The sequence below is a fragment of the Tetrao urogallus genome (genome assembly GCF_951394365.1).
Source record: "Tetrao urogallus genome assembly, chromosome: 15".
Classification (NCBI taxonomy): domain Eukaryota; kingdom Metazoa; phylum Chordata; class Aves; order Galliformes; family Phasianidae; genus Tetrao; species Tetrao urogallus.
This window is the reverse complement of record NC_136828.1, coordinates 7,680,929-7,708,387: the sequence shown is the minus strand read 5'-3', so window position 1 is coordinate 7,708,387 and position 27,459 is coordinate 7,680,929. Positions and strand designations below refer to the sequence as shown.

The window sequence follows — 27,459 nt, the reverse complement described above, 5'->3', positions numbered from 1 at the left end:
TTTTTGGGAGGCAATGCTTTCTAATGTAAGCTTTAGACAGCTTAACATCTTATGTTAAAGTGGTATGACATCAAGAATTTGAAATTGGGCTAAGAGCCTTTCATGGGGAGAACTTCTACCCGACATCCGGTTTGTGACGAAAGCCGAGGCCAGATGCTTAGGAAAGAATGTAAGAGCAATATTTCTTTGGTATTTTTACTCAGCCTTTAGTGTCATGGCCCTTAAGGACTTCAAGAGCCATGGTTATTATCCTTGTATTCAGCAGGCTTAAATAGATTGACTTTAACCTACTTTTGGGATTCATGGCATTGCACAAGAATGAATTGCTTAAGTAATTGTCTTAAAGAACTCATAAAGCAATTAATACTTCATTTGATGCTTTTGTAGTTGCCCCATTTAAAGCCAGTGAGTAATATTCTTTATCTTTTTCATATCGGCCATTTGTGTATACCTTTTGTTTTGTGTCTCTTTGGGGTGGTTGCATGGGAGTGTTTTCATTTTTTGTTTTTCTTATACAGTGTGCTGGTATTTAGGAAGAAGGCCTCTGGTAGTCATCAAGGGTAATTTGCACTTTACTGCATAGTTTGGAATCCACAGGTTTCCCTAAAGAATATATCAGAGTTATTCCCTCTTGGACATGCTGGAACATGCTTGTTCAGTCAGCTTTAGTGAGACATTTTTATTTGTGTTTTGTTCCCTGCATCTTAGCACCATGTTCCCAGTAGAACAGAGAAAGTTGCATGGCTTAATCCAGGCTCTGACTCTGTATGTAGTGTTATTGGTTTTAATTTTACAAGCAGGATTTTGCTTACCATAAACATTGGTGCCTTAGGTAGGGCTGGTGGAAGTGTGCAGCTGAAACCAGTTCTTAAATGTGGACTTGATCTCTGGCATTTGTCTCAAGCATTTGTCAAGCTTGAAGTTGGGCATGGTCATTAAGTCTGACAATTATGTTGGCAGTAGCTGCTTTTTGGTAACCTGTGGGGGCTTTCTTCATCTTACTTTCCTCCAGTTTGAAAGTTTTAACTATATCTTTTTTTCCCTTGCTGTTGTCTGAGTTTTCCACTTACATGATTTTATGATCTGTGAATTTTTTGAATAGTTGCTGAAAGTGTTTTTGTTTATTTTAGCTATTTGGTCTAATTCCATTTTATGGAATTTACATTCATTGTTAATATTAATACTTATAGAGTGGATGAGGCCCCTGATAACACAAACATGACTTTAATATGCACCACTGTGGGATTTCTTCCTTGTTATTCTGTTTTTATGGAAAATTAGTTGGGAGAAAGTGAGGATATGATGTTTGCTCAGATTTGTTCAGTAAGGGAGGGACCTAAAGATATCCATGAATTCATGCTAGGAGGAAAGTACTAAATCCAGTGTACAAAGCTGCTTGGTATGGAGGTGGGCAATACATCTGAAATGTTATGGTTTAAAAAAAAAAGATACAGTACAGGGCTGGAAGAGAAATTACTCTTTGGAGTCTGTATAACTTCAGCTTTGAGAATTCTTAGCCAAGAGGTATCTTCAACTGTGTGCATAAGTTTGCAGACAGTACCAAGTTAGACAGGACCATTGATCATCTTCAGGATGGGGAGGCTGTGCAGAGGAATCGAGATGGCCTGTTGGTGAGCCAAGTCCACTCACATGACATCCAGTGGTTGTAGGTGCTGGGTTCTGCATCCCATGCAGTGTGTAGGCCTGGGAAAGAGTGGATGAAAAGTTATCCAGCAGAAAAGGACGTGGCAGTACTGATGGAAAGCTGGTTGAGCATGAGCCAACAGTGCGTAGGTCATCAAGAAGGCCAGTAGCATCCTGGCCTGCACCAGAAATAGTGCAGTCTGCAGGACTGTGAATGTGATGGTCCCCTCGTATACACCTTTAGTGGGATCACACCCCAAATATTGTGTTCTGTTATTGGCTCCTCACTGCAAGAAGGATATGGTCTTGCTTGACATGTGCAGAGAAAAGAAACAAAGCTGGTGAAGGGGCTAGAGACTTGGGAGGAACAGCTGAGGGAGTTAGGTCTGTGTAGTCTGGAGGAAAGGAGATAGTGAGCAATGTGGTCTCTCAACATTGCTTTCTCCTTTCACTTTGGAATAATTGACCTAAAGAAGGGCCCTATTCAGAAGGTATCTTTTGCTAGGTGCATAAAATTTGATATTAGGAGTATGTTGCTATATTTTTTAGTACTCTGTAATAACTGATTTCTTGAGTTAAGACATCATGAGATGAGCATATGCTTACATCTTTTGTTAATTGTATTTATGACAGTTTATTTTGGACTAGCAGTAGTCTAAATACAGACTGGCAGATGAGAAGCAATGTTTACTGTATGCCTTCAGTGAATGGTTATGCTATATTCATTGTACATTTTATCTTCTATGGCAACAGGTTGTGTTGGCTCGGGAATTGACAAGTTCTAGAGAATATGCCAGTAAGTATCAATTCCTTAATGGCAACTTTTTAGAATACTGTATGAATGCTGTCTGATTACAAAGTATCAATTCAAAAAAACAATTAGCATTTTAGTGATGAATCTAACTAACAATTACCCCCCTCCAACCAAACCACAAATTACTTAATGAACTTGATGGGGTTGTATCTCCTGTGTTTTCACTCTGTTTTTTTCAGTTAAAATTCTAGAAAAGCGTCATATCATAAAAGAAAACAAGGTGCCATACGTGACACGAGAGAGAGATGTGATGTCCCGTCTGGACCATCCTTTTTTTGTGAAGCTCTACTTCACCTTTCAGGATGATGAAAAGCTGTGTATCCTTTGAGTTCTAAAACTTCTACACAATTTGTTATGAAAATCCTTGGTTTTGTTTCCTTTGAAACATTGTTCAACAGGAATTATGAGATAAACTTGAGGTATTTAAAATACCTTAGATACAAGATACAACTTGTTTCAGTCATGCTTTTGATATAAATCAAGTAAGTAGAATGATAAGTGGGGGGTTCTCTCTGTAGGCAATTCTATGTAGTTATTTAATTATTTGGGTGACTATCTGGAAAAATTACTGAGTTAACCTCCTGTGTGGTCTTTGGTGTGTTAAGAAACTGGAACCTTTATCCTAGATTTTTAGTACATACAGTTACAGATTGTTTTGGGTTACTACTATATAAAGCTTCAAATTAACCCCTTACACTTTCCTGTTATATATTTTCAATATTTTATTTTGAATAAAGAGTGTGGGGGGATGGAGGGAGTTGTTTTACCGTATCTTAATGCTAGACCTTAACTTAACATTCAGATTTTGGGCTTAGCTATGCTAAAAATGGTGAGCTACTAAAGTATATACGCAAAATTGGCTCATTTGATGAGACCTGTACCAGGTTTTATACTGCTGAAATTGTATCAGCCCTGGAGTATTTGCACGGGAAAGGAATTATTCACAGGTAATACACAAAAATTAATGCACGAGAAACATTCATGATGTCTAACTGAATGGAGATGTTTTGGAAAGCTATTAAGAATATAATAGCATTTTGCTAGTCTTAGTGCTGTTGTTTATATAATGAATAGAATTACACAAAGTAAATGGTAGGAGGAGAGTAAATCTGTTATTACATCAACTTTTCTAGCTTGAAAACAAGAACTTTATGGTCTAGAACTAATGTTCCCAAAAGCTTGCGTGCCTTGAACTCCAGAATCAGATGACTTTTTTGGTTAATTTAGTTTTTTTCCTGTGTCTGTGTACCAGAACAAATTAAAATTCTGCTGTGTGTAGGTTAGTGGGTAACACATCTGCAAGAAAAGTAAATATTAGTGTGTCTGCTTTCATTGAGTGAACAATTTCTGCAAAGTTTATCAAGAAGTAGATAAACAGTGAAATTTAGGAAAGTGTTTAATAGAGTGTTTGCAGTTCTGATGCAATTATATTTCTGGATAAGCATGTTTTGCTGTGAATTTATTAAGCAAATAAGAGCTGTTTGGTACAATGTTCAAGCAAGTGTGAGTATTTGAGTCACAGAATTTGTTTTGGAAAACAGGGCTTTAGTGTCTGTAGGTACCCATCAGTTGTTTGTAGAACAGTAGGTGGTGGTGATTGGCAAAAAGCTGGCTGATCATAATTCTAATAGCATTAGTACTTTCTTATTTTTATTTAAAAAGTATTTTCCTAAAGCTTTTCAGTGAAGAAGTTGGGAATAGAATCTGTAGGGGCTGGATGTGCTGCAGTTTGGCTAAATGAAGTTTTGTACTTTTTGCCTATCTGTGAGTAAGCAGGCCTTGATGATCTCACTGCCATATCAGTCTGTCAGATATGACCTCGCTTATGGCTTGGGAATTCATTTTGCTGAAGAGGTGAAGTACACAGTAGCTTAGTTTTGTGCTCAACTATTCATTACCAAATATTGTAGGAAAAATGGTAACGAATGGACTTTGCAAAATCTGTTAGCAGTACTCTGCATGTTGTCAGCTGCAAGTCAAGGAATAGTCAATGTTTACAGAATATCTGCATCATTTGTGATGATGTGCATGCAAGACTCCAGACTATTTTGCAATGTTAATTTCTGTGCTGTTTTGAGTATGAAAATTGGTGTTTTCCAGGGACCTAAAGCCAGAGAACATCTTACTAAATGAAGATATGCACATTCAAATAACAGACTTTGGAACAGCAAAAGTATTATCTGCAGATAGCAGACAAGGTATGTTTTATTTACTTTGTCACGTATCACAAAATAGAGAGCAGTTCAGTTGGAAGAGACCTTCAAAGATCAAGTCCAGCTTCTAGCTACATAAATGCAGGAAGCTTTCCTTTGTAAATGTGGGTATATTGTATTTATCAAAATGTAACTTGAGAATGTCCTTAACTCGTATCTAGGAAACAAATCACTGAAATATATTGAAACAAATAATTTGACTCAGCTGAAACAGTGAGCTGTTACTTTCTGCATACTGAAGCCCTAGTGGCCTTCAAAGTTACTCAAACTTGATTGTGGAATTCCTGTATCACTGATTGCTAATATTAAGCTATGAATCAATGGTACTGTAAACTATACCTAATAAAAAGCCTTAGGCAGAACTGTTTCTCATTCACCAAATTGGGTAAATGTGATTTTGTACTCTGATTTAGTAAGCTTGTGTTGGCAGAATTTGTACCATAAATGTCTAGCTTCTTGAACCAAGAAGATATCACTGAGATAAAGTGAATTGTCTCCTCCAGGTTTTCTGCTTGGGTAGAGAGAGGAAATTTCTTTGTATTTTTTTTTTCTTGAAGCATTGCATAGTTTCCATTAGTTTACCTTTGAATTTTTTATGGATGGAGTGGGAGGGATTTGGTTTTTCCACAAGTATGCTTCTGCTTAACTCTTTCAATTTTCTTTATAGCACGGGCAAATTCATTTGTAGGGACAGCACAGTATGTTTCTCCAGAACTGCTGACAGAAAAATCTGCTTGTAAAAGGTGAGGACTGTACTGTATTTTAGAACCTTGCTTACTCTGTCAGTATGCCATCCAGTGGGAGATGGATGGGAAGTGTAGCTTAGTATTTCAAAGAAGGAAGATGGTTGAATAAGAGCTTGAAATTTTTTTTTTTTTTTTTTTTTTTTAGAAAGTATTACTTCTCATCTGAGTGCTGGCTTTTTCATTTTATCTTATCTCTGAGTCCTACAGGCTTTGATGTTGTCAGGAGAAGGGAGTGAGAAATGAGAAGTTGAATTTCTTTTCTCTGTCAATATCTTTGTTATGCAAAGTCATTCTTTTCATTCTTTTCTCATGTAAGATGGCTCTAGCATGGTGATTCCTGTGAAAGATACAGAATGCCATGTTATGTCAGCTGAGGGAAAGGCTATTTAGGTGTCTTGGACTTGTATTTGAATTAACTTCCAGTATTTTGTGAAGCTGTATTTAAGGTTTTCAGTAGTTCTGAGCCTTTGTTAGTATTCTTCTAGTCTTCCGTGAGGATTTATAGGTCTTATCAATTCTCTATATAGTTTACCTTTGAGGTAAAATAAGCTTTAAAATATGCTTTCAGGCATATTGAAACTTAAGACTTTTCTTCTCCCATGCACCATATTGTCAACATTTTTGTTTGTATGAAAGAAAGCTGCTGGTAAAAAAACCACCACCAAAATATGTTTTTATTCCCCATGAAATACTTAGAGGAAAGAATTCCTAATCTGGAGGAGCATGTACTGCATTAAGTTGGATGTGTCTTGGAATTGCAGTAGAGGTTAAATCGTCCTTTTTGTTTTATATACCTGTTAATTATGTCACTTGAGGATGCAGCTGTCTTGTGCCTGTGCTCGTAGTCAGTTGTTGTGAGATGGTTACTCCTGTCAAGAAGTTAAGTGAAAGTAGTGTGGGAATCATGCTAAAGAGGCTTGTTGGACATGTTCATGCTAACTTTTTAAGTAGCAGTAGCTTAAGGATTTTTAATCATGGTTTACAGACTTGCAGAAAAAACATGCTATATATTTGTTTCTCCTTTCTTTCAAAGCTCTGACCTCTGGGCTCTGGGTTGTATAATATATCAGCTTGTAGCTGGATTGCCTCCATTCAGAGCTGGGTAAGAGACCTAAACTACTTCCTTATATGTAAATCATAATGCCAACATCAAGTCAATATATTTAACTTTATCACCAACTCTGAAGTGCCACTTTCCGTGGTGCACTTCTAGTGTTGATATCATGTCTGCTTTAACTGGTGTAATGTAGATTATTTCCTTTTTGAGATCATGAAGATGGTAAATTGATTAGTTCCTTAGAGATTCTTTAATTTATTCTAAGATTTCAAATGTAGTTTATACTGTAAGTTAACTATGCCTCCGTGAGGAAGCTATCCTGCACCTCCCCCATATTGAGTCATATGACATTTCTGTTGTTTTTCAAGTATCTCATGCTTACAGAAGCATAGATACTTGTACTGATTCTAAGGTACTTAAGGAGAGGGATTTATAGGAACTTCTAACACTTCCCTCACATGTAATATTTGTTCAGATCATGCATTGTTAAGGTAGAATAATCATGGAGAACCAATAACTAGCTAAATATTTTCTTCTTTTGCAGAAATGAGTATCTGATATTCCAGAAGATAATAAAATTGGAATATGACTTTCCAGAAAAATTTTTTCCCAAGGCAAAAGACCTTGTAGAAAAGCTATTGGTAAATATTTGTTGCTGTTAAATGATTTGATTACATTAGAATCATTCAGCTTAGTATGCAGTTCTGTTTTCCTAATGGTTCTATGTATTCTGTTGCAAGCTGTCCAGTAAGAACAACTGAGCATTATTAGATGTGTGTGAGAATGTTTTGAAAGTCAACCTCCATTACTTGTATTTTGTGTCTGAATTACAAAGTATGGGCAAGGCAATGTCTCTCCGTCAAGTGGAAACAAATGGTTCTACAAACTATGCATAACACAACTTAAGATTCAAACACTTGTTTGTATAGTACCCAAGTTAATTGGTGAGTTGCAAAATGTATCATTTAATTGAAAGCAGCATTCTATACATGGTAGAATCATAGAATTACAAGGTTGGAAACGACCTATAAGATCATCTAGTCCAACCGTCTCCTCATCACCATGGCTACCACAAGCTACACAAGCTGGTAGAAATATATATTCCTAAAAAAGTGCATCAATTTGCCCTGCATTTTAGAGCAGCTAATGAATGTCTTAGAATCAACCAAAGATTTACTCTGCACATGAATATTTGACAGAGGAAGAAAAAATGGTTGTCTCATCAGTGAGATACTGCAGTGACACTGCACTGAATATGCAGAGAACATTTTGTGTGATGGAAGCCTCGTGAAATTAGATTGTGTAGAGTATTAGGGAGAAAATGCTATGCTGTTTGTAACTGATGGTGAGGGCAACTACTGTGTGTTCCTGTGTCCAAGCTAATTTTTTTGACCAAGCCATTGCCTCACTGGTAAGTTCCAGGATGCATCAACATCCTGAGAACTGTGCTGGTCTTGGATGCTTGAGAGGTTGGTGTTTGGCACCAGCTACAGGCTTCTCGAGCTATTCTGCATCACCAGAATATGATGTTATATATTTAGATGTGTTATATATTAGAATGTGATGTCCTGTACTTCAGTGAACCATGCTCCATCAGACATACTCAGTGTGTTTGCTTGGTTTTATTCCATCTCTATGAAGAAACAGAGCTTAAAAAAAAAAAAAAAGTTCTGTGGGCCTAAATACGTGATCATTTAGCTAGCTATGTGAGCTGATTTAATGCAAAATTGTGCTAACAAGATGTGCTGACAAAACATCTTACTATAAGCAGTCTCTTTATATTCCATATGCGTGTATGCCTAGGGCAGTAAGACCAAGTAATTTTAAGTTTTCATATGTTGCTATGCAAATGTGAATGATGTTTGCCTCTTTCTTGTCATTATTTTATGCCTGCTAACTTCACTGTAATTTATTCAGGTTCTAGATGCTACCAAAAGATTAGGCTGTGAAGAAATGGGAGGATATGGACCTCTTAAGGCTCACCCTTTCTTTGAATCCATCGTGTGGGAGAACTTACATCTTCAAACACCACCGAAACTTACAGCGTACTTACCTGCCATGTCAGAGGATGATGAAGACTGTTATGGAAATGTATGATCATCTATATCTATCTATATATTCAAGTCTGATGCTATCTAGGCTTTCATTAAAGCAAACAGTTGCTGGCCAGAATTTGAAATAGTCAACTTTTTTTTTTTTCTGATGAATGAATGTTTGGAGGGGGCGGAGGGGTGAAAGTCTTTGCTTACTTTTGACCAACTATACTCTTCTGGTGTTGAGGTGTTGTGGATTTTTTTGGGGTTTTTGAGGGGGATGGCGAAGATGTGCCTGTTACTCTGTAGAGAGTAGGCTGCCTTTTTTCCCAAATACCAAAATGTGCTCAATTTAAAAGCAGCTCTAATTTTTCAGTACACAACTCTTAATTTTTTTTCCCCACTTTTTTTCTTTCTTCAGTATGACAATCTCCTCAGTCAGTTTGGTTGTATGCAAGTTTCTGGTTCTGCTTCTTCACATTCACTGTCTGTCCCAGAGACAAGTACCCCACAGACATCAGGAGGCAACATTGAACAGTATATTCATGATCTTGACAATAATTCCTTTGAGTTGGACTTACAGTTTTCTGAAGATGAGAAGAGATTACTTCTGGCAAAACAAGCCGGTGGAAATCCTTGGTAAGAAGTGTGAATGTAGCTCATTCATTGCACTGCAGTGAGCAATCAAGAAAAATTATCATAATACAAATCAGTGTTCATCATCCTTAAAGTATTAGTCACTAGTTTTTTTTCTTAATTTCTATTTTTAAAGTAGTAGCTTAGTTTCTCAAGTTGTGAGTTTAGAATAGATAGAAATAACACTACACCAATACAAAGAAGTTCTTCCTTTACAGAGCCCTACAGCTAGAAGAAATTTCTACTTTCTTACCACTTGCATAACATTTTGTAATGGTACTATCCTGTTGAGCTAACCAAAACGTGTCAAGACAATGTACTCATTAGCATTTCTCTTCTCTCTTGATAAGATTTTCTCATTTGTGACTTTTTAATGCCAGATTAAAGCTTTTTGGTGTGAAATGAGGAAGAGGCCAACATTCATCTAGTGAAATTGTTTGGGACTTTTTGGAGGGAAAGCGCTTGTGAGAGGGAAATGGGAAATTGCTTAGTAATAATAGTAGCAATGATAATTAAAGCTGTTTCTGTGAAAAAACTACTTCTGGAGTAAGTGGTTGTTTTTTTTAATTCTTTTTAAGGCATCAGTTTGTTGAAAATAACTTAATTCTAAAAATGGGCCCCGTGGACAAAAGGAAGGTAAGAGCTTTTTCGTAATCCCCATAACAGGAATCAGTTGTCACATTCTTGCACGTTCACAACAAAGATGAGGAACCTGTTTTAGAACCTGTTTACTTGTTTAACCTTGTCATATCATTTTGTTTATTTTTAAAAATGTAATATTTTCTCTTTTTGTGGTGTCCTTTCAGTTTTTGCAAAATGCTGAAAGTAAATGTGCTGTTGATGCTTTCACATTGAGACTGCAGTAAATTTTCGTTCTACCCCCTCCTACCAGTCAGATACAGTCCATTAAAAAATTGTCTTAATGCATATCTGCCTGTGAATGCAGAAGATAAAATACAAGCTCATTGTTCTTGGCTGTGTTATTTCCTGGACCTGGATAGTTTCTATATCCTGTGAGAGATAAAGGTGGCATTAGAACTACTGTAAGTGTTAACTTAAACATGGTACAAAGGAACATTGGTAGCCTGTGTCAGCTTTCCAGGAATGGAGGTTGTCTTTCAGGTAAGTTCTTCCCTGTTTGTTTCTGATTTTGTCAGGAAAATCCCTGCTGGAGTTGTGTGCCAGGATCTCTGATAAAGAAACTCTGCTTCACTCTGTACAGCTAGATTTATGGAGTTCTAACGGAACGTGAAAATGCTTTCTCAAAATAGCACTTGTGTTTCACCTTGTAGTATTAATGCACTGTAGCTCCATGAGAAAGAATAAAGTCAACTAGGTAAAGCACAAATGAAACAAATAAAAACTCTTGCAAATTCAAACATCTTATGGACCTGTTTTAATGTTATCTGTTCTGTTAAATTCAGAGATCTACAAATTTATTTTTTCTATTAATGCTTTTTTGTGCTGCTGCTTTTCCTGCTAGGGATTGTTTGCACGTCGGCGCCAATTGCTCCTCACAGAAGGGCCCCACTTGTATTACGTGGATCCTGTCAACAAAGTTCTAAAAGGAGAAATCCCCTGGTCTTTGGAGTTGCGGCCAGAAGCCAAGAATTTTAAGACATTTTTTGTTCACACAGTAAGTTACTTGAATTTCTTTCTAAGTTACAGTAAATGTCCAGTAACGTTAGTGCAGTTTGTTAGTGATGAAATATTTTGTGGAGGAGATACACGAGTAATTCTTAAACACAGATGTTGACTGCAGAGATTACTTGTTAGCATTAATTACTAGCCATAGCTTAAAAACTAAAACAAAAACCCTCTTCCACACACAAAAGGAACCTGAGAAGCATCTTCCCGCAAAAATAAGTTTGTTTAATTCCAGATTAGGTAAAATTTAAGTGATTTTTGTATTTGAAGGAAGTTCTCAAGGACTTTTGAAAACCAGCACAGCTTGTTTAGAGTGGTTTGGAAGGAATAGGCCAACAATATATTGACAGTTGATATGACTGCTTGCTTAATTCTGAGATGACAAGTCTACAATTATTCAGCACTATGTGATTACACTATGTGTAATGTGATAAATTGTATGTGAATTTAAGTTTTTGGAAAGGTTGCAGACTGATTCTGAATAATGATTTCATTGATAGGTGCGGAATGAATTACTGCTTTTTGGTTTAACTGTGCTTGGAATGCTCACTAAAGTGTTGTTCATTTATAGCCAAACAGGACGTACTACCTGATGGACCCGAGTGGGAATGCTCATAAATGGTGCAAAAAGATACAAGAAGTGTGGCGGCACAGATACCACCAGAATGCTGCTAAATAGTAAAGCTCATCCAAAATCTCCCAGTTTCTCTTCTTGCTGCTAGAACTTGATGTGCAGCTGATCAGAGGAATCTTTCCAACCCATCTATTACCATCTCAAGGGGAAGCATATGTCTGAAATGTTCTGTTTTTAAAAAAGAAAAAAGGAAAAAAAAAAAAGGCAAAAACCGAATGGAATTCAGGGTCGCTTTGCTCGCTCTTTGTGCTTCTGTTGAGGCTTCCACATGCGTATCATTGCAGTGAAGATCTTGCTTTTGTGCACTTCAACTCAATTTCTGCAGCAGACTAGTGGATAGACATTGCATTACCAGCTACACTTAAGATGAGTTAAAACCAATCCACACGCACACACCCTGAATCATGTACCAGCCTTGCGTTTTATGGGGCTGGAGTTTTCTGTGACTTTCACATTATCATTGATCTGTATTTCATCAGGGAGCTTTTATATGCCTCTCCTAAGCACCACTTTTTTTTTTTCCCCTCTTTTCCTTTCCTCACAGTCCCTGAGCTTACTGGTGTATGACATTTTGTAGCCAGGTCAGTTGCACCCTTGTGTAATTCCTAATATAGTTCTGGTTGCAGGATTTACGTGGTACTTAAATAATTATGTGAATGAATCAGATGTATGTATCTGGCAGATGGGCTCCAATGATAGAGGTTGTGAGAATAAAATGCTGAACATGGCACTGAAATTTTTTCTAAAATTGAAATGTTGGCTTCTGAAGCATATAAAGTTTTAAACGTTCAGTTTAAATTTTAATATGAATCGTGTGTTTAATCAAGAGACAAACTTAGCAGCATGCTTTTAACTAATACTAACTAAAAAATTAAATAGTTAGTATGAAGGAAAAAAACAACATTACTATTGAAGTAGTAAGTAGTTTTTCTCCTTTCCGGGAGATGAGGGCTAGAAGCTTTCTTTGCAGGGTGTGCATGTTTTGTGCATTTTAGTGGGGCCAACCTATTTACCTGGATAGAGAAGAAAGTGTGAAAGCTTTGTACAATTGATTTGATTTTTGTTTGTTTCATTGCATAATGAAGTGTACAAACAGTCCTATTTTCAGTCTTTGGCCAAATATTTAAGACCTTTTAAAAACTTTTATTTTGCTCAGTTGTTTTCCAAAAATTAGATCCATACTGTAATCTGGTTTAAAAATAGCAATGTTGATGCAACGGGGAAAAAACATATGGTACTTGAGGCATATCTATAAAATGGGTTTTTTATATCAATCTCCTTTTATCCTTTTCAGTAAAAGGCTTTTTTGTGGTCAAACATTTCCTGTAATGTTACAAAGACTTAATATGCTAAAAGCAACTTCCCTAATGGTATTTCCAGCGTCTGCGTTCCTGAACCTTGCAGAGGGATGATAGGTCTGAACAAAGGCATTCCTTCCTTGTTTTGAAAGTGGTATAAACATCACACCTATTTATTCACCGTCTACACATCCCATCTTTGTGCATATTGAGGTCTCTATGATGTGTTTCCTTCTATCAAATAAATATTCCACTGCAATGTTAAAAAGACAAATGTGCTATAGTGTTCTGAAAGGAATGTTTTAAAAGCAGCGGCTTATCAGACTCTCAGAAAATACCTAATTGAGAGGGTTTCTGTTAAGAGAGATTATTCATCTTTTTTGAGGAAAGAAAAGAAAAAAGCCAACCAAAAAATGATGTTACGTGGTTGAATTAGGTGACAGTTCAGTTCTTCCAGCATCGTTCAGCCTTTCCAAGGAGAGAGTGCAGTGCCCTTTTTGTTAGGAGGAGATATATCCTTGTCTTCTGTTAGCCCACCATGTATGTGTGTGTGACAGAAGGAAATCAGTAGCTTACAGTGCATGGCAGCGAGGAAGCAAAGGTGTCCTGCAGAAATGGCTGCGATGAGAAAAACAGAACTGTTCCATTTGCATCGTAAGGAATTTTGCCTCATAAAGCACGCTCCTTGCTGCTGAAATTTGAATAGCACAGTATACTTTCCATCTGTGCCTGTGATTAATCCTTTATTAGCTATCTCAAGCAAGATGCTGTTGTGAATTTAGTCGTGCAGTCATTCTGCAGCTGTCAAATTCCAGCTATGCCCTGGGTCCACTCGAGACAGCCCTAAAGCTTTGGGTTTAAGCATACAGATGTAGACTTCAAGCGAGTCTGGCAGTGATGGAGCTTTGTGTCACTTCTCTTCTTTGTGATGAAGCTCATACAAAAAGTCTGGCAAAATTATTCTGCTAATTAAGCAAAATCCATAGCTTCAGTAAGAGCTAGATTGGGGTTGCCCTTGGCCTTTTCACTTTAAATGACTAGCTGGAAATGTGGGAATGCTTCAACAAGTGTTCTGTACTAATCAGGCATTTCGTTGTTTAAAAACTTATCTTTCTCATAGCTTGAAAATCCTCTATCAGTATCCTTCATTCCTGCCTACCAAAACCTTTCAGCCAAAGAAATACTGTAATCACTAAGCTGCAAAATTAGTCTATAAGATGGCTGTCTGCATTTTTGTGTTCCTGATGGACAGCATGTCATTAGGAAACTGCGCCTCTCCTGGGCGTCTATCTCTACCCTTAGAACTTCAGTGTTCCAAATCACGTATTTCTCAGCCTCTGCTTTTAAGTGAAACCTATAGTTTTGAAAGATAAAAGCAACCATGGAGATTGAAGTATGCTTTACCAGTTTGTTCACTTGCATATGTGCTGGAATGTGCTGCATACAATGAAGGGCCAGTTCCTGTTTTAGATATGTATACTGAAGCAGGGCAGTTTCAAATCTTGTCTCAAGGATGGCTCTTGTGTTTCATGGGAGTTCACAGAATGAAAGGTGCGAGGGAGATTGGCCAGAGCTGCAGATAAGCCAGGTGACTTCTCTGCTCTTTATCCAAGGTCTTTCAGAGTACAGAGATGGGTTGCTGGACACTTGAAGGCTTCAGAATCCTTCTTACAAACCTACAGAAAACCTAGTTTTGCATTTTGAATAACGACCATTTATGAAGCTACTGGTTAATAATGTTTTAATTTGTTTTGCTTGGGATTTGAACTTCAGGGATGTGTTCATGGCCTCTTTTCTGTTGGGTGGAGCTTAAAGCTGAAGTACTACTTCTGGGAAGGATTCCTGAGTTCCCTAATTCTATCCAGCTCCCGGCCCAACCGCAGAAAGTTCGGCATGCTGTGATAAACTAAGACATGGCTTTGTTCCCATTGCCTTAATGTCTGGTTTTGGAAAGGATTTATATTATGGAAGACTTGCTTCACGTGTGATGTTGAGGCATTGTGAACAGGCTGATGTCAGTTATTAATATTTCATTTGCTGAGTGCTAATGCTGAACACGTCAGTATCAGGTAGGACTGTGGTCTGCTTATTTTTTCCAGTCCGATTTATTTGTGAAGTATCTGCTATAGTTAATGCTGGGGGGGGAGGGGGAGAGGAGGAGGAGAAGCTCTGTAGGCTGAATCAAAGATGTGATGATTCTAATCTGCTTCCTCAGGACAAGGTACTTGCTTTAATATGCTTGATACCGTTTTGGCAAAAAAAAATTGATTTTAGCACTCTGTTGAGGAGATGGCTTGTGTGGTGGTAGTTGCCTAAAGATACGGTGTGTGGATTCTGATCCTTTCTGCTATATGGAGTTATGCGAATAGGTGTGATATTTATATCTGAAGTTTTGCTGAATGCCTGTAATGCTTTATGCAAACATTAACAAAGTGGAAGGAAGCGCTCCTGCAGAGCTTCATGACGCAAATTGTCTGTGAGTTGATGAGTGAGTTTACAAACTAATGGCTCGCCGTTCCAGATTGGCGTGCTTTCAGTTAAAGATGGATAAAGTCAGAAATGTTTCCTCTTTAAGTTACTTTCAGACAGCAAATAATTGGAGAAGTGATGAGCACCCAAGGACTCGGTCTGCCTGTTGGCATGGCAGGGAATGCAGGCGGCTGTGATTTGACAAAGCTCCCAACGACCATGTACTAACTGGATGTGGCAGTTGTTCTAAATTGTGGCAGAACTTGTAATTACTGTATCTGACAAAAGAATAGGAACCAGGAACCATAATCTGTCTGGATAGTTGTACACTAAGCTGTTCTTCAGGTTGTTGACGGTCAGTTGTGTGTAATATTCTCTACCTGGTTTGTAGCTGTAACTGTGATGTACAGATAAAGGAAAAAAAAACCAAGAACTCGCACAAAACAATCCCCCGTCCCCCAAGAACTTACGAGAACAGAAGCAAATAATGCAATGATATGATACACACTTTTGTATTTTTATTCTTCTAAGGTTATTTGCTGGCTTTTGTTGGCCTCTAGTTCAGTCTGTGTTATTTAAATTCTAATATATGAATTATTTGGATTGAATTCATGTTCGGGGCCATGGTGTTGTATGTATTGATGTACAGCCTGGAATGTGAATAATTATTGTAAACTATATTTTACACCTTTTTTTCTGGCTTTATTATATAAATTTTCTATTGGTCGATGATTTAATCATATCTCATAATTTAATAACCGCTTATACTCCTTTCGACAGATCTCTGTGCTGTAGATGTGTAGCTAGTGACCGGATGATGGATTTCACTTATGCTCGGTAGTCTGTAATAAAGGCATGTAGGGTCCTGGCCCGGCCTCCGCCTGCTCCTTCCGCAGCGCCGCGTCACGGGAAGGGGCGGGGGCTGCGCGGCGCTCCGGCGGCGGCGCTCGGTGGGGGGGCGCCGCGATCCAAGAGCCGGGCGGTGCGGAACGGCGCCGTGGGGCGGAGGAGGGGGGGGGGGGAAGAGCCGCGTGCCGGCGGGCGGGAGCGCGCGGGCCTCGCCTCGCGGCCGGGCGGTAAGCGGAGCGTGCCGAGGTGGACGCTTCCGGGGGAGGTGCGCCCGCCGAGCCGTAGGCGGGGCGGACTCTTCCGGCGGCGAGGATGGCGGCGGAGAACCACTGCGATTTCCCGGTCGCCCCGATCGGTGGCCTCGGCCCGGGCGGGCCCTGCCGCCGGTGCAGCTCGGCGCCGCCCCCCGGCGCCGTGCCCGGCAAGTGGGTGCGGCTGAACGTGGGGGGCACCTGCTTCCTGACCACCCGGCAGACGCTGTGCAGGGACCCCAAGTCCTTCCTCTTCCGTCTCTGCCAGGCCGACCCCGACCTGGACTCGGACAAGGTGAGGGAGCGGCAGCGCGGGCGCTCCGGGCTCCGCGTGGCGGTCGGGGCCGTCGCGGCCCAGCGCCGTGCCGGGGGGCGCTGCGGGAACGGCGGCGGGCGGGGGGCAGCTCTAAAGGGCGGCGGTTGGCCGGTCCGTGCGCTTCGAGGAACTTTGAGTCTCGGGGCGGCGGGGCCGATGGCTCATGAGCTCCGCGGGTTCTCGAGTGGCGCGGCTGCCTTACGAACGTCGCACGGGGAGCGGTTGATCGTACGTTCGTTTACGTGTCGACACTGAGCGGGTTTAGCTGTAGCGCTTCCATGGAGCGTCTGCCTGCAGAGCGATGTCGTTCTGTTTCTGCACTGTCATCGTTCTCCAGTACGATTTCAAGAATCGGATCGAAATCGCTTTTTTCTTTTTCTTTTTTTTTTTTTTTTTTTTTTCCCCTCAAATTGTTCCGTTTGTTTGTAGAAGAGCTTAGGTTGGAGGGGACCTCGCAGCCCCAGCCCTGCCCTGTGACGGCTGCCCTGCCACGGGCTGCCCACGGCTCCTCCGTGGCCTCGGGCTCCTCTGGGATCCTCTGGCACCCACAGCTCTGGGTGAAGGATTTCTTCCTCACATCTAACCTGAACCACCCCTCTTTTAGTATAAAGGAAAACTCTGTGAACCTGGCATTCAGTAAGTGAGGAAAAATGGCCTTTCTTATCCAGGCGTAGTGTTCTGAGTTTTGGAAATTCATCAAATAAAGCGTTCCTTGGGCAGAACAGGCTGGGAATGGGGTGATAGTGAGCATCCGTGTGCTCCTTTGGACTCGTGTTTAGTAGGGAGAGCACTGCCGACTGTGCTGTATTTGGGTGTAAAGCATTCATGTGAAGTGCTGGACAAGATGTGGGAGCATCATGGCAAAAACTGACTCCCAGGACTGGGTATTTGTGGAGAAAAAGGGGACAGCTTATAGCCCTCACATACACAACTAACTGATTAAAAATAAAGAGTTGTTTGATATAAAAACTTCTATTCTGGTAGTGGGTCTCCTCATTTTGTCACACCTAACAGAGGATGTTTAAAAGCTTGCGAAAATGCAGAGCAGACTCTGAATAGCATTTCTGAGCTAGACATAGGAAAATACCTTCCAGTGTGGTATTGTGAGGAGTGGTTTTGTGTTTTCTTTGTTTAGTTTTGGGAGGTTTGGCTTAAACTGACCTCAGTAAATGAGGAGCTGTGGGTGACTTGCTGATGGCTCAGAAGTTGCTTTCACTTGGGAGATGGGGAAGCTGTCTTCTAAGGTTTCTTAAATAAAAAATAAGGTGTACTTAATAATTAAGGTGCCTTAATTACAGTAACCTTTTCCAGTTGATCCACTGAAAAAAAAAAAAAAAAAAAAGAAGAAGAAGAAGAAAGGTTGTTTGGATTCTCTTGATGTCTTCAGAAAGATGATAGGTGCATTTGTAGATCGATTGCTTTAGTTCCATTTAAGGCATTTGGCTTCCTTCATTTCATCAATTGGTGCCATCAGTCATCTTCCACAAGCATTATCACCAAAGCACTGATATCTCAATAGGCTTTTGGAGATGATCATCTAAACCTTCTGTCTGTACAGTGCTTGCATATTCCAGGTCTGGCAATGAGACATGAATCCTTCAGCTGTTTGGTGTGAAATGGGGACAGACCTGCAGTGGAACTGAAGTGTAAGACGAGAATATGGCATTAAGGTGTACTTTCCATACCAACGTAACTTAAGCCTGTTTCATGCAGAGCTTGTTCAGCGCGTCTTGTATTTAAGACTAAATCTTAGTGGGTTTATTTAGTTGAAGTTGTGGCAGATACAGTCATCTTCAATAAATTATTGTGCAGGATGTAGGTGTAGGGAAAGTAGTTTGGGAAAATTTGTATTTAGAGAAAGTTGTCTTATTCAGAGTTGCATTCTCTGGGCTTTTGAACCCAGTTGTCTTCAGTTGGATGTACATAAAGCTACGTATTTAATGATTAAGCATTCACTGCAATCTTTTCAGTGCATTTGTCAGTTTTGTGCTCCGTTGTCTTGAACATCTGCACTGTAGTCATTGATTTTCACTTCATCCATTCAGAATCTGTTTTCTGCAAAATCCACAATCACAGAATCACAGAATTGTAGGGGTTGGAAGGGACCTCCAGAGATCATCGAGTCCAACCCCCCTGCCAAAGCAGGTTCCCTACACCAGGTCGCACAGGTCGGCATCCAGGCAGGTCTTGAACATCTCCAGAGAAGGAGACTCCACCACCTCCCTGGGCAGCCTGTTCCAGTGCTCCGTCACCTCACTGTAAAGAAGTTCTTGCGCATGTTTGTGCGGAACTTCCTATGCTGCAGTTTCCAGCCGTTTCCCCTTGTCCTGTCTCCACTCACCACTGAAAACAGTCTGGCCTCGCCATTCTGCCCCCCACACCTTAGATATTTATAGACCTGGATCAGGTCCCCTCTCAGTCTTCTCTTCCCAAGGCTGAACAGACCCAGTTCACTCAGCCTTAACACAATGACGGATGAGTGCAGAAGTCTTTGGAGTCCCTAAGGTTACTTAACCAAGTAGTGCCTGTCTTCCAAGGGTTTGGTTCAGGACCTGCCTTTAGATTCTTTGCCCTCTCAGCAACAACCATACCTCGAGCAGTTCCCTTACTTTTCCCCTTGAGTGAGTACAGATATTGCAGACATCTCACCTGTTTGTGAGCATACTGTCCTGATGCAAGAGCAGACCTACAGATTTTCTCTCTGATTTAGGTGTGTGATGTCAAATGTTTTTAACTAATGAGCACAGATATTTCAAGAGAATCCTTGTTGTTATCTGTGTTACTGTCCTGGGCTCTGGTTCTTCTCTTTTGCCACATCTGTAGCAATTGAAATCAAATTGCCATGGGTGTGTTTTTTCCTCATGGTTTTACTTTTTATAGTCCCCAGTTGTAGTCTGGTAGTGAGATGATAATTTTTCTTACTCATATGCTAAAGATTGTGAACAACTACAGCTATGCAGGGCAATTTTGCACTTGTAAAACAGCAGTTCCTTCATGGTGTAGCTAATAATGTCCTCTTAACCTTTGGAGCTCTGGAACTGATCTTTGACCCAGCATTCCCTGGGTTTGATCCTGTTGTGTTTTCTTCTGGAAGATCACAGAGGCTTTAAACCCCTTATTTTGAACTTCAGAAACATCAGTGTAGGAGAATGTGAATGTGGGCTTGTCTGTAGGCTGATGGCTGTTCCACCCATCCTGGACAGACTTGTCTCTGCCTCTGATGGGAACACAGGGAGAGGTGGGGCAGGGAGAAGCCTAAGTGATGAGCCGGCAAGGCAGTAATCAAAACTGAGAGCCCTCTGTAAAGGAACTGTGAGAAATGCAGCTTTAGCAGTGCGGCTGCTGTATGGGGAATTTGTCTGGGACTTCAGTAACTTAGAGGATGAGACCGTAAGAAATGCTCATCCCTGATGAGAATGGATCTTTAAGCAGACTCACAAATGAGTAGTCAAGGTGCTTCTGCCTAAACTCATAAGGCATACATCAGCTGCAGTGAGAGATTACATGTTGACTCTACCAGTTTACTAGAAATGAGAGTGGAAAACTGAAACAGTCCATAGATTATACTTCATCTGTGCCAGCTGTGTACCTAGAGACTGATTGCCTCTATCATGGCTTGCACACCAACATTTTTATTTGTTATTTAACTGCATGCATCATAACACCTCCTTCATTTTTACTGAAAAGGCTTTGGGAAAGGCAGTGTGTTTGCCTTCCAACCGCCTGCAGGTTCTAAGGCTGAGCGAGGCTTGGCAGCCTGTGGGCTGCTGCTGGGTGTGCTTCTGGTTGCAGCAGAAGGAAGATTGATCTTGGTGTTCCCTATGGCAAAACTGATGTTGAAAGAAAGAATATGGTGAAAGAATATTTTGTTCCTCTCACTTTATGTCTCCAGGTGTGATGTCATTGTATTTAAGACTATTTGAGATTCATCTCAGCAAATGAATGGGTGGTAGTGGTCATGTCCAGTGTTTGCAGTAGGATTTGTTTTCAGAAGTGTTTAAATTGTGGTTCATTGGTGAATATGAAAAAATGGACAAGCAGTCTCGCTTACCTTCTCATCCTTGTTTAACTTCCTTCATGTTTGCATTGTTTTACAGCTTGGCATTTCCTGATTTCAGCATCTTCCCAGTATACCAGTTTATCTTTTATGAACTGTTTCATCTTTCATTAAACTTCTCCCTAAGCGAGAAGATTGTCAACCTTTCCTAAAAAGATTTTGGCAACTGTATTCATGCTTGATTTTTAAAACCTTTCTCAAAGTATAATAGTACTGAGATAGACAGTTAAGGAAGGAAGGAAGCACTGGATGTTTTAGATTAATCAAAATCTTCTTGGCAGCACATCCTTAGCTGTCAGCACTAAGTAATCAGCGCAAGAAAAGCATCTTAATTATAGTCATTATTCTAAGTTATAGTTAAGATGAACTTTATTTTGCCAGTGTATTTCTGGTTAGTCAGTTTGGTGAGCGTGTTGTGATATTAATGGAGTTTGGGTTGGTACTGGCAGTCAGCTGTTTTTCAATGTTTTAGGTCACGTAGTTAGAGAAGAGGTATGTGCAGGGCATCCAGATGAAGGTCTAAATACCACAGGAGGGTGAGGGAGGCAGCTGTTTCTGTGTCCTGCCTCAGTGCCAAACGTAATTGCGTTTCTGTGCATATTCCTGCTGTTAGCAGAAATTCCGCTCGCTCGGTGTATGTAAATGATGTCAGTGTTTTAGATAAACACATTGGAGCTCGAAGTGTTGAACAAAGAGTTTGATCCTGTGGTTTCTGACAGTGTCCGTTCAGGAAAATATTTGAGAAGTCATCAGCCTTGTTTTGACCTCAGTGGAGGTACTGAGCTGGGCACGGATTGCTAACGATTCAATTTGTGTGTTCATGCAGTTCTTGAGAACAATGTTAAATGGGGTTAGAGATCATTTTATTTCAATTATACCATACCCTCACTTAGTTCTCTCAAGTAACGGTGCTTTCTTGTGGGGAAGTGGGGAATTAGTTTGTAATATCTATATTTTAACTCAGGCTGTGGTCTAGCTTTCTGCTGACCCTGATGAGACAAGTACATCCTTCCAGAAAAGAAATCCGTGTGCCTGAAAATAAATCCACATTCATTTCCAGTGAGACAATTAATGGACTTTTAAGAAATGTTAAGTAGAGAGAGGTTTTAGGTATTGCAGTGTAATCATCAAACCTTTATGTATCAGCATGAATTTCCAAATGCAAGGATTTGGGTCGGTAAGATTTTTTCAGGTGGAACAAATATAGTTTTGGAGGAAAATGATTCAAATTTAGCTGTGACTGTTGGTGCTGATAATTTGTGATATTTCTTGCAATCTACTAAAATACCAATAATAATAAATTGTAAAAAGTTTTTAGGGGTGCAATCTCAACTCTGCAGTACGTATTTGTAGGAGATCACTGAATTGCAGGGATTGGAAGGGACCTTAAGAAGTCATCCTGCCGTGCTAAGGCAGGTCCCCTACAGCAGGTTGCACAGGCAGGCATCCAGCTGGGTCACAGGTATCTCCATAGAAGGAGACTGCCAGCCCCTCTGGGCAGCCTGTTCCAGTGCTCCATCATCCTTACCGCAAAGAACTTCTTCTGCACGTTAGTATGGAACTTCCTCTGTTGACGTTTTAGGGCATTGCTTCTTGTACTGTCACTGTGCACCACCAAGAAGAGCCTGAACTCATCCTTTTGCCTTCCACCTCCCTTTAGGTATTTATCAACATTTATCAGATATATGTATTGAAGGAAAAATTTAGGTACTAAAGGACTAATATTTGTAATGATCTGTTGACAGAAAGGGGTGGCATATCCGCTAAGCAATCCTGTTATCAAGCTCCTTCAGTTTAGACATCTGGCCATTGATGTATATCAATACTGCATTGCTCACAACTGTTCACACAGACTGAATTACAAAGGAAATAAAAGTTTTATTCCTTTGATTCTTTGTCAAGGGTATCAACTGTGCAGGAAACATTCCTGAACGCTCTACAAAATCCAGTGTTCAATTCGCTAAGCTGAGCATCAGTTGGAGGTTGCTGTATGCCTTTGTCTGCATGAGGGAGGCAGGAGCTGCATTTTCAGCATACCTTTTTTTTTTGTTTTTTAGAAGATGCACATACAACACTTACTTGGTACATGGCAGTTCTCAGTACCCTGTGAGTATTTGTACCTCTGAGCTAAGGCAGAAAAAAAAGATTTTAGATCAAAATGGTGATGAAAAAAGATAGCTGGTATTTGAACCTCACTGTAATGTAGCCTTTGTTCTGAGGCTTCAGGATTCCAACCAAAACACTACTTCCTGTGTTGTTTTTAACCTTAGTTTTCAGTGTTCACCCACGGCACCAATGCTCTGATGTTTTTGTAATTGGTAACAAGGTGTGGGGGCGATTGGTCAGCCAAAAGAAGTTGTCTGTTACACAATTTGAGTTGAATAACTGATCAGATATAATTACAACTACGTTGCTGAATTTCATTTAATGTCTAAAACAAACCTGGCTTGAAGTGCTGTGGCTGTGCCTGAGTACCTGCTTGCTGTTCAGACACCAAGTTGAGTATTAGCTTGCAATTCCTGCTTGGGCATTCAAATCATTGTGCTTTTTTAGCTGTCTTGTTTCTTTCTTTCTTTGTTTCCAATATAGGATGAAACAGGTGCCTATTTAATAGACAGAGACCCCACCTACTTTGGGCCAGTGCTGAACTATCTCAGACATGGGAAGCTGGTTATTAACAAGGACCTAGCTGAGGAAGGTAGGATGTTACTAAATCTCTTGATCTCTTGTCACTTTGTCGTTATTTTTACTGCTTTGAAAGTCAACACAAATAACTTAGAAGTAGATGATGAATGTTAGTGCAGCATTTCAATCTGTTGCAAAGCTGATTGGTATTGTACAGTTACAGTATGCTGTTGTTGGAGCATTTTGAGTGATTCCTGGTGTCACAACTCTCAGCCTCAGAAACACAGCTAAGAAGGGAGATGCCTCTTATCGTATAATCGTGTATCTTTCCTGTATGACTCTGTGAAATAGTTTTTAGTCTTCTTCAAGCAAATGAATACCTCCTGTCAAACGAGTGTTAGAAGATATAAAGCAAAGTACATGTGAAGTCTGGGGATGTTCAGATGGATGGGACATGGCAAAAAGTAGTTTCTGCCCCCAGCTTGTCCCTTCCTGGCCTTCATATCACTTTTACCCTAGGGGAGAATTACTGTTTTAGTGCTAAAGCTGTGTTGATATGGTATTCAAGAAATTGATTGAAGAAAAATGGGATCTAACCATATTATATTATTATAATTCAATTAATTTGAATTATAGCTTGAATCTGCACTGTTAAACACAGTTTGTGGGGAACAGATAAGACTTTAACATGTGAGTGGTTGCAGTTGGTAATATGCTGCTACAATAAAATCTTTAAGGTGTTGTTTGAGGGCTAAGATCTCAAGTGGCAGGTAGAGCAATTTTTTGCACACTGGTAGTTATAGAGCTTTTCAGTAGCAGTATTTGTATTTTTCTCTGCTATTCCAGCACAAGGCAGGACCTGAGCTATAGTGGCCCTTTAAACTCCTGCAGAATGGATTTGAACTCTTTTTGTTTCTGTATGTGAAATGGCATTGGTTTTCTTCAGTTTGTTTTTAGGACAATTTTTCAGAATGAGCTCAACTTTGAGAACTGAATTCCCCCAAAGGAAGTCAGAGTTGCTTCTTTTACCAATCCTAGGGCAAAATGAATTGTTTTGCATAGCTGTGTAGAAGATGATGTTAGGAGCTGGTTGGTGGTTCTGACCTGGAGCACTTGGTTGCACAGTCTTTTCAAAAAATGTTCTCATTCTAGGTGTACTGGAAGAGGCTGAATTCTACAATATCACATCACTAATAAAACTGGTAAAGGACAAAATAAGAGAAAGAGACAGCAAAATCTCACAGGTGAGGCCATTTTTCAGTGTGCTTTTCATTATTTGTTCTGTATCAAGTATGGGGTGGTTCTGTTTCTTTTTTTTTTTTCCCTTAACTGTTCATTTTCCCAGTAAGATACTGGGTGCCTGTCCCCCTCATTGGCCAAACTGGAGCCATCAGTACCCAAAGAATAATATTCTAAGTTTTCAGTAGCTACCAGTATATTTACAACAGCCAAAGGGTTCTGATTTTTCTTAAAAAAATTTTCGATATTTGTTAAAAAAATAAAAAACATCCAGTTGTTCAAAAAATGTCTGGTAGTGGTAGAATTTCATTATCAAAATATGTTTGGAAATAGTTATTTCAGAAAAAAACTCAATTTTTTCATATATATTTACATACTTTGACTATGGTGAGATGGTCTAACTATGCTGTAGCTGCATGCTTATACAGCATACGTACAGATGTTATTTAGCTCTCAACTTAATCTTTTGTAGTAAAGTTATCTTCTGTGTTTGTGGTGTTCTGTACTTGTAAAGATCTTGCCAAATCAGTTTCTTCATAAAAGTGAATGTGACATTGAAATGATTGGGTAAAGAAAATATTCAAGTTTCTGACTGTTCTTTCACGATCTTTTCTGTCCTTCCTTAGTGATGTCTTCATGGAGACATTACGAACTTATTATTGCCCAACTTCTATTCAAGCTGGGCCATGGGATACCTGAGTTTATCTCCCAGTATTTCCCACATGGTTTCACCTGATGTGGTCCCAGTTATTCATTGTTCTGTAGGGGAAAGTTTGCCAGGGAAGTAGAAATGTTTTTGAGCATGAGACATAAGACATTCCTTATAAGCAGAATATCAGCCTTGATTTTAAATGATATGGTTTGCTACACATGGAACAGTGGAGGAAGCTCAACTGTTTATGGTCTATTACAAATGGTACGGAGCACTGTCCGTCCCTGAGGCATTCATGAAGCACCAAATGTGCTACAAGGTGATCCTGAACAGATGAGAGTTCAACCAAACCCAAAACTGTTGCTTTCTAAATATAAAGATTAAGGGAGAAAATTCACAAAGACAATGAATTCCATGCTGTATTGAGCATCTTATATTTCTTTCTGAAGGTGCCAGTCAAACACGTGTACAGGGTGCTGCAGTGCCAGGAAGAGGAACTCACTCAAATGGTCTCCACAATGTCTGATGGTTGGAAATTTGAACAGGTAACAAAAATATATAGGATGTAATTACAGAGTCTTCTGAAAATGTAGTTATGTGTCAGAGAAGTAGAAAGTCAGTTATATGCATCTTTTTAAGTGCACTCGTTATCAGGAATTGGATTGATAAAAAGATGCCCAGTTAAATTGAAGTTTTGTGTTTGTATTCTTATTTGTCAGAGAACAGAAATGTTCTCCAATGGTGAAGTGGATCTGACTTTCAATAAAAACATGTACATCATGTTTGAAATGGAACTCTTTGGGGTCTGCACAGCAACGTTTGGGTGGTGAATAAAGCGAAAAAAGAATTAAAAAGTTTCTAGAAATGGTAGATCAGATATAAAGAGTTCTTGGTAGAAGAGATGGGTGTGGGGGATAAATGTTTGTCAGATCCAAACAGTGGTTCTTCAGATAAAGGGCTGATAAACAACTCAAATCTCTGCAGCTGTGAGGCTGGATAGGTGGGAGCTACTTGTTTTCTTCCTTTGCTTTGCATAAAGGTGATATTATGTGTACACTGAAGAATACAATGTAAAATGAAAAGATTTTTCTGTTACTTTTGATAATATCTGTGAATACACTGAGTAGATGGTCTCTTCAGAGTTCACATTCCTAAACTACCAGAATATCTAGACTGTGCTGGAACAGTGACTCTGGTGTAATGCACAGGTGCTCAGTCAACATGTTTTTCAATGTCTGGTGCCAACTACAGGAGAGATTGGAATAAACAAACTTTTTATCCCAAGCAGTCTCCCCTGAATAACATAACAAAAGATCATTTTAAGACTGCAGTGCACAAACCTATAAAAAGAATGTTTTGTTTGTATTCTATAAAATGTGCAAGTCTCTTATGTCACAGACAAAGCCATTATCAAATAAACCAAACCAGCACAGAGAAAGCTTCTTCTTCAGTTCTCCAGCTCAAGTATTGGAAGATCCATTTGGCATGCCAGAAACTCAGTATTAAATCAGTGAAAAAAGCTCTTACTAAATCCATAGTTTTTGTCCAGTGCATCGATAATGTTTTTTAGACATTCTTCTTTGTCACAGGAAACTCTTTCACTAAAAAAATAGATATTCTTTTAACAGATTAATTGCTGCTGTACCTTTTAGCTGTCTTAAAATCCTATGTTCTTTGGGAATATTGTATTTTGAAATGTTATTGTTTTGGCAGTGCAGCTGCAGAAAGAGCTATTGTAATTTCTTCTAGAATTTACATTTTGAGAAAATTCTAGTGGTTTTCTTGAACGTTACATCCTTGTTTCATCCAGCTTTCTTCCTACTTTGCTTCCCCCCACATTGCTCACTCTCAGCTTCAGGCAGACAGCCACAGTAGCTGTAGTTCCCTTGCTATTCAGTTTCTCCTTACTTCAGACCATGCCATTCTCTCCTTTGGTTCTATTGCAGACCTGCTTTTAGTGGGCATCTTTCACTTAGAACATAATTGCAATGCTTTTTATAGTCCAAGCAGTTATATTATTAAGATTTGAACACACTGTAACATTTCTGTATTTTTTTTTCTAAATAAATATCCGTTGCTCAGCTTCCTTTGGAAACACTCTTTGGGATGGCACCTGCAACACTCCATAGGTATCATTGGTGGAATAGAGATCATCAGCTTTTTCAAAGGAAAAATGCCTGAGGGTTGAGAGTCCTTGTGTTCTGCATGCAATGTAATGTGTTTTAGTGGTTGAGATTGATAAATGTTTAAAAAAATCCTCTTAAAATACAATTGGATGT

The 27,459-nt window shown here is 39.5% G+C and overlaps 1 protein-coding gene across 1 annotated transcript in view; it reads left to right on the top strand.

Moving 5' to 3' along the window:
• PDPK1 (3-phosphoinositide dependent protein kinase 1) overlaps nucleotides 1–27,459 on the top strand; it is a gene marked incomplete at both ends in the record, with an annotated part of 47,651 nt that overhangs the window by 7,030 nt on the left and 13,162 nt on the right. Inside the window, 14 exons of the mRNA XM_079543091.1 lie at nucleotides 2,398–2,440; nucleotides 2,638–2,775; nucleotides 3,261–3,405; nucleotides 4,559–4,656; nucleotides 5,339–5,414; nucleotides 6,451–6,519; nucleotides 7,019–7,115; nucleotides 8,392–8,565; nucleotides 8,929–9,146; nucleotides 9,722–9,779; nucleotides 10,627–10,779; nucleotides 23,254–23,362; nucleotides 24,442–24,533; nucleotides 25,630–25,725. Coding sequence (XP_079399217.1) covers nucleotides 2,398–2,440; nucleotides 2,638–2,775; nucleotides 3,261–3,405; nucleotides 4,559–4,656; nucleotides 5,339–5,414; nucleotides 6,451–6,519; nucleotides 7,019–7,115; nucleotides 8,392–8,565; nucleotides 8,929–9,146; nucleotides 9,722–9,779; nucleotides 10,627–10,779; nucleotides 23,254–23,362; nucleotides 24,442–24,533; nucleotides 25,630–25,725 — 1,566 coding nt within the window. The remainder of the gene's footprint in view (nucleotides 1–2,397; nucleotides 2,441–2,637; nucleotides 2,776–3,260; nucleotides 3,406–4,558; nucleotides 4,657–5,338; nucleotides 5,415–6,450; nucleotides 6,520–7,018; nucleotides 7,116–8,391; nucleotides 8,566–8,928; nucleotides 9,147–9,721; nucleotides 9,780–10,626; nucleotides 10,780–23,253; nucleotides 23,363–24,441; nucleotides 24,534–25,629; nucleotides 25,726–27,459) is intronic.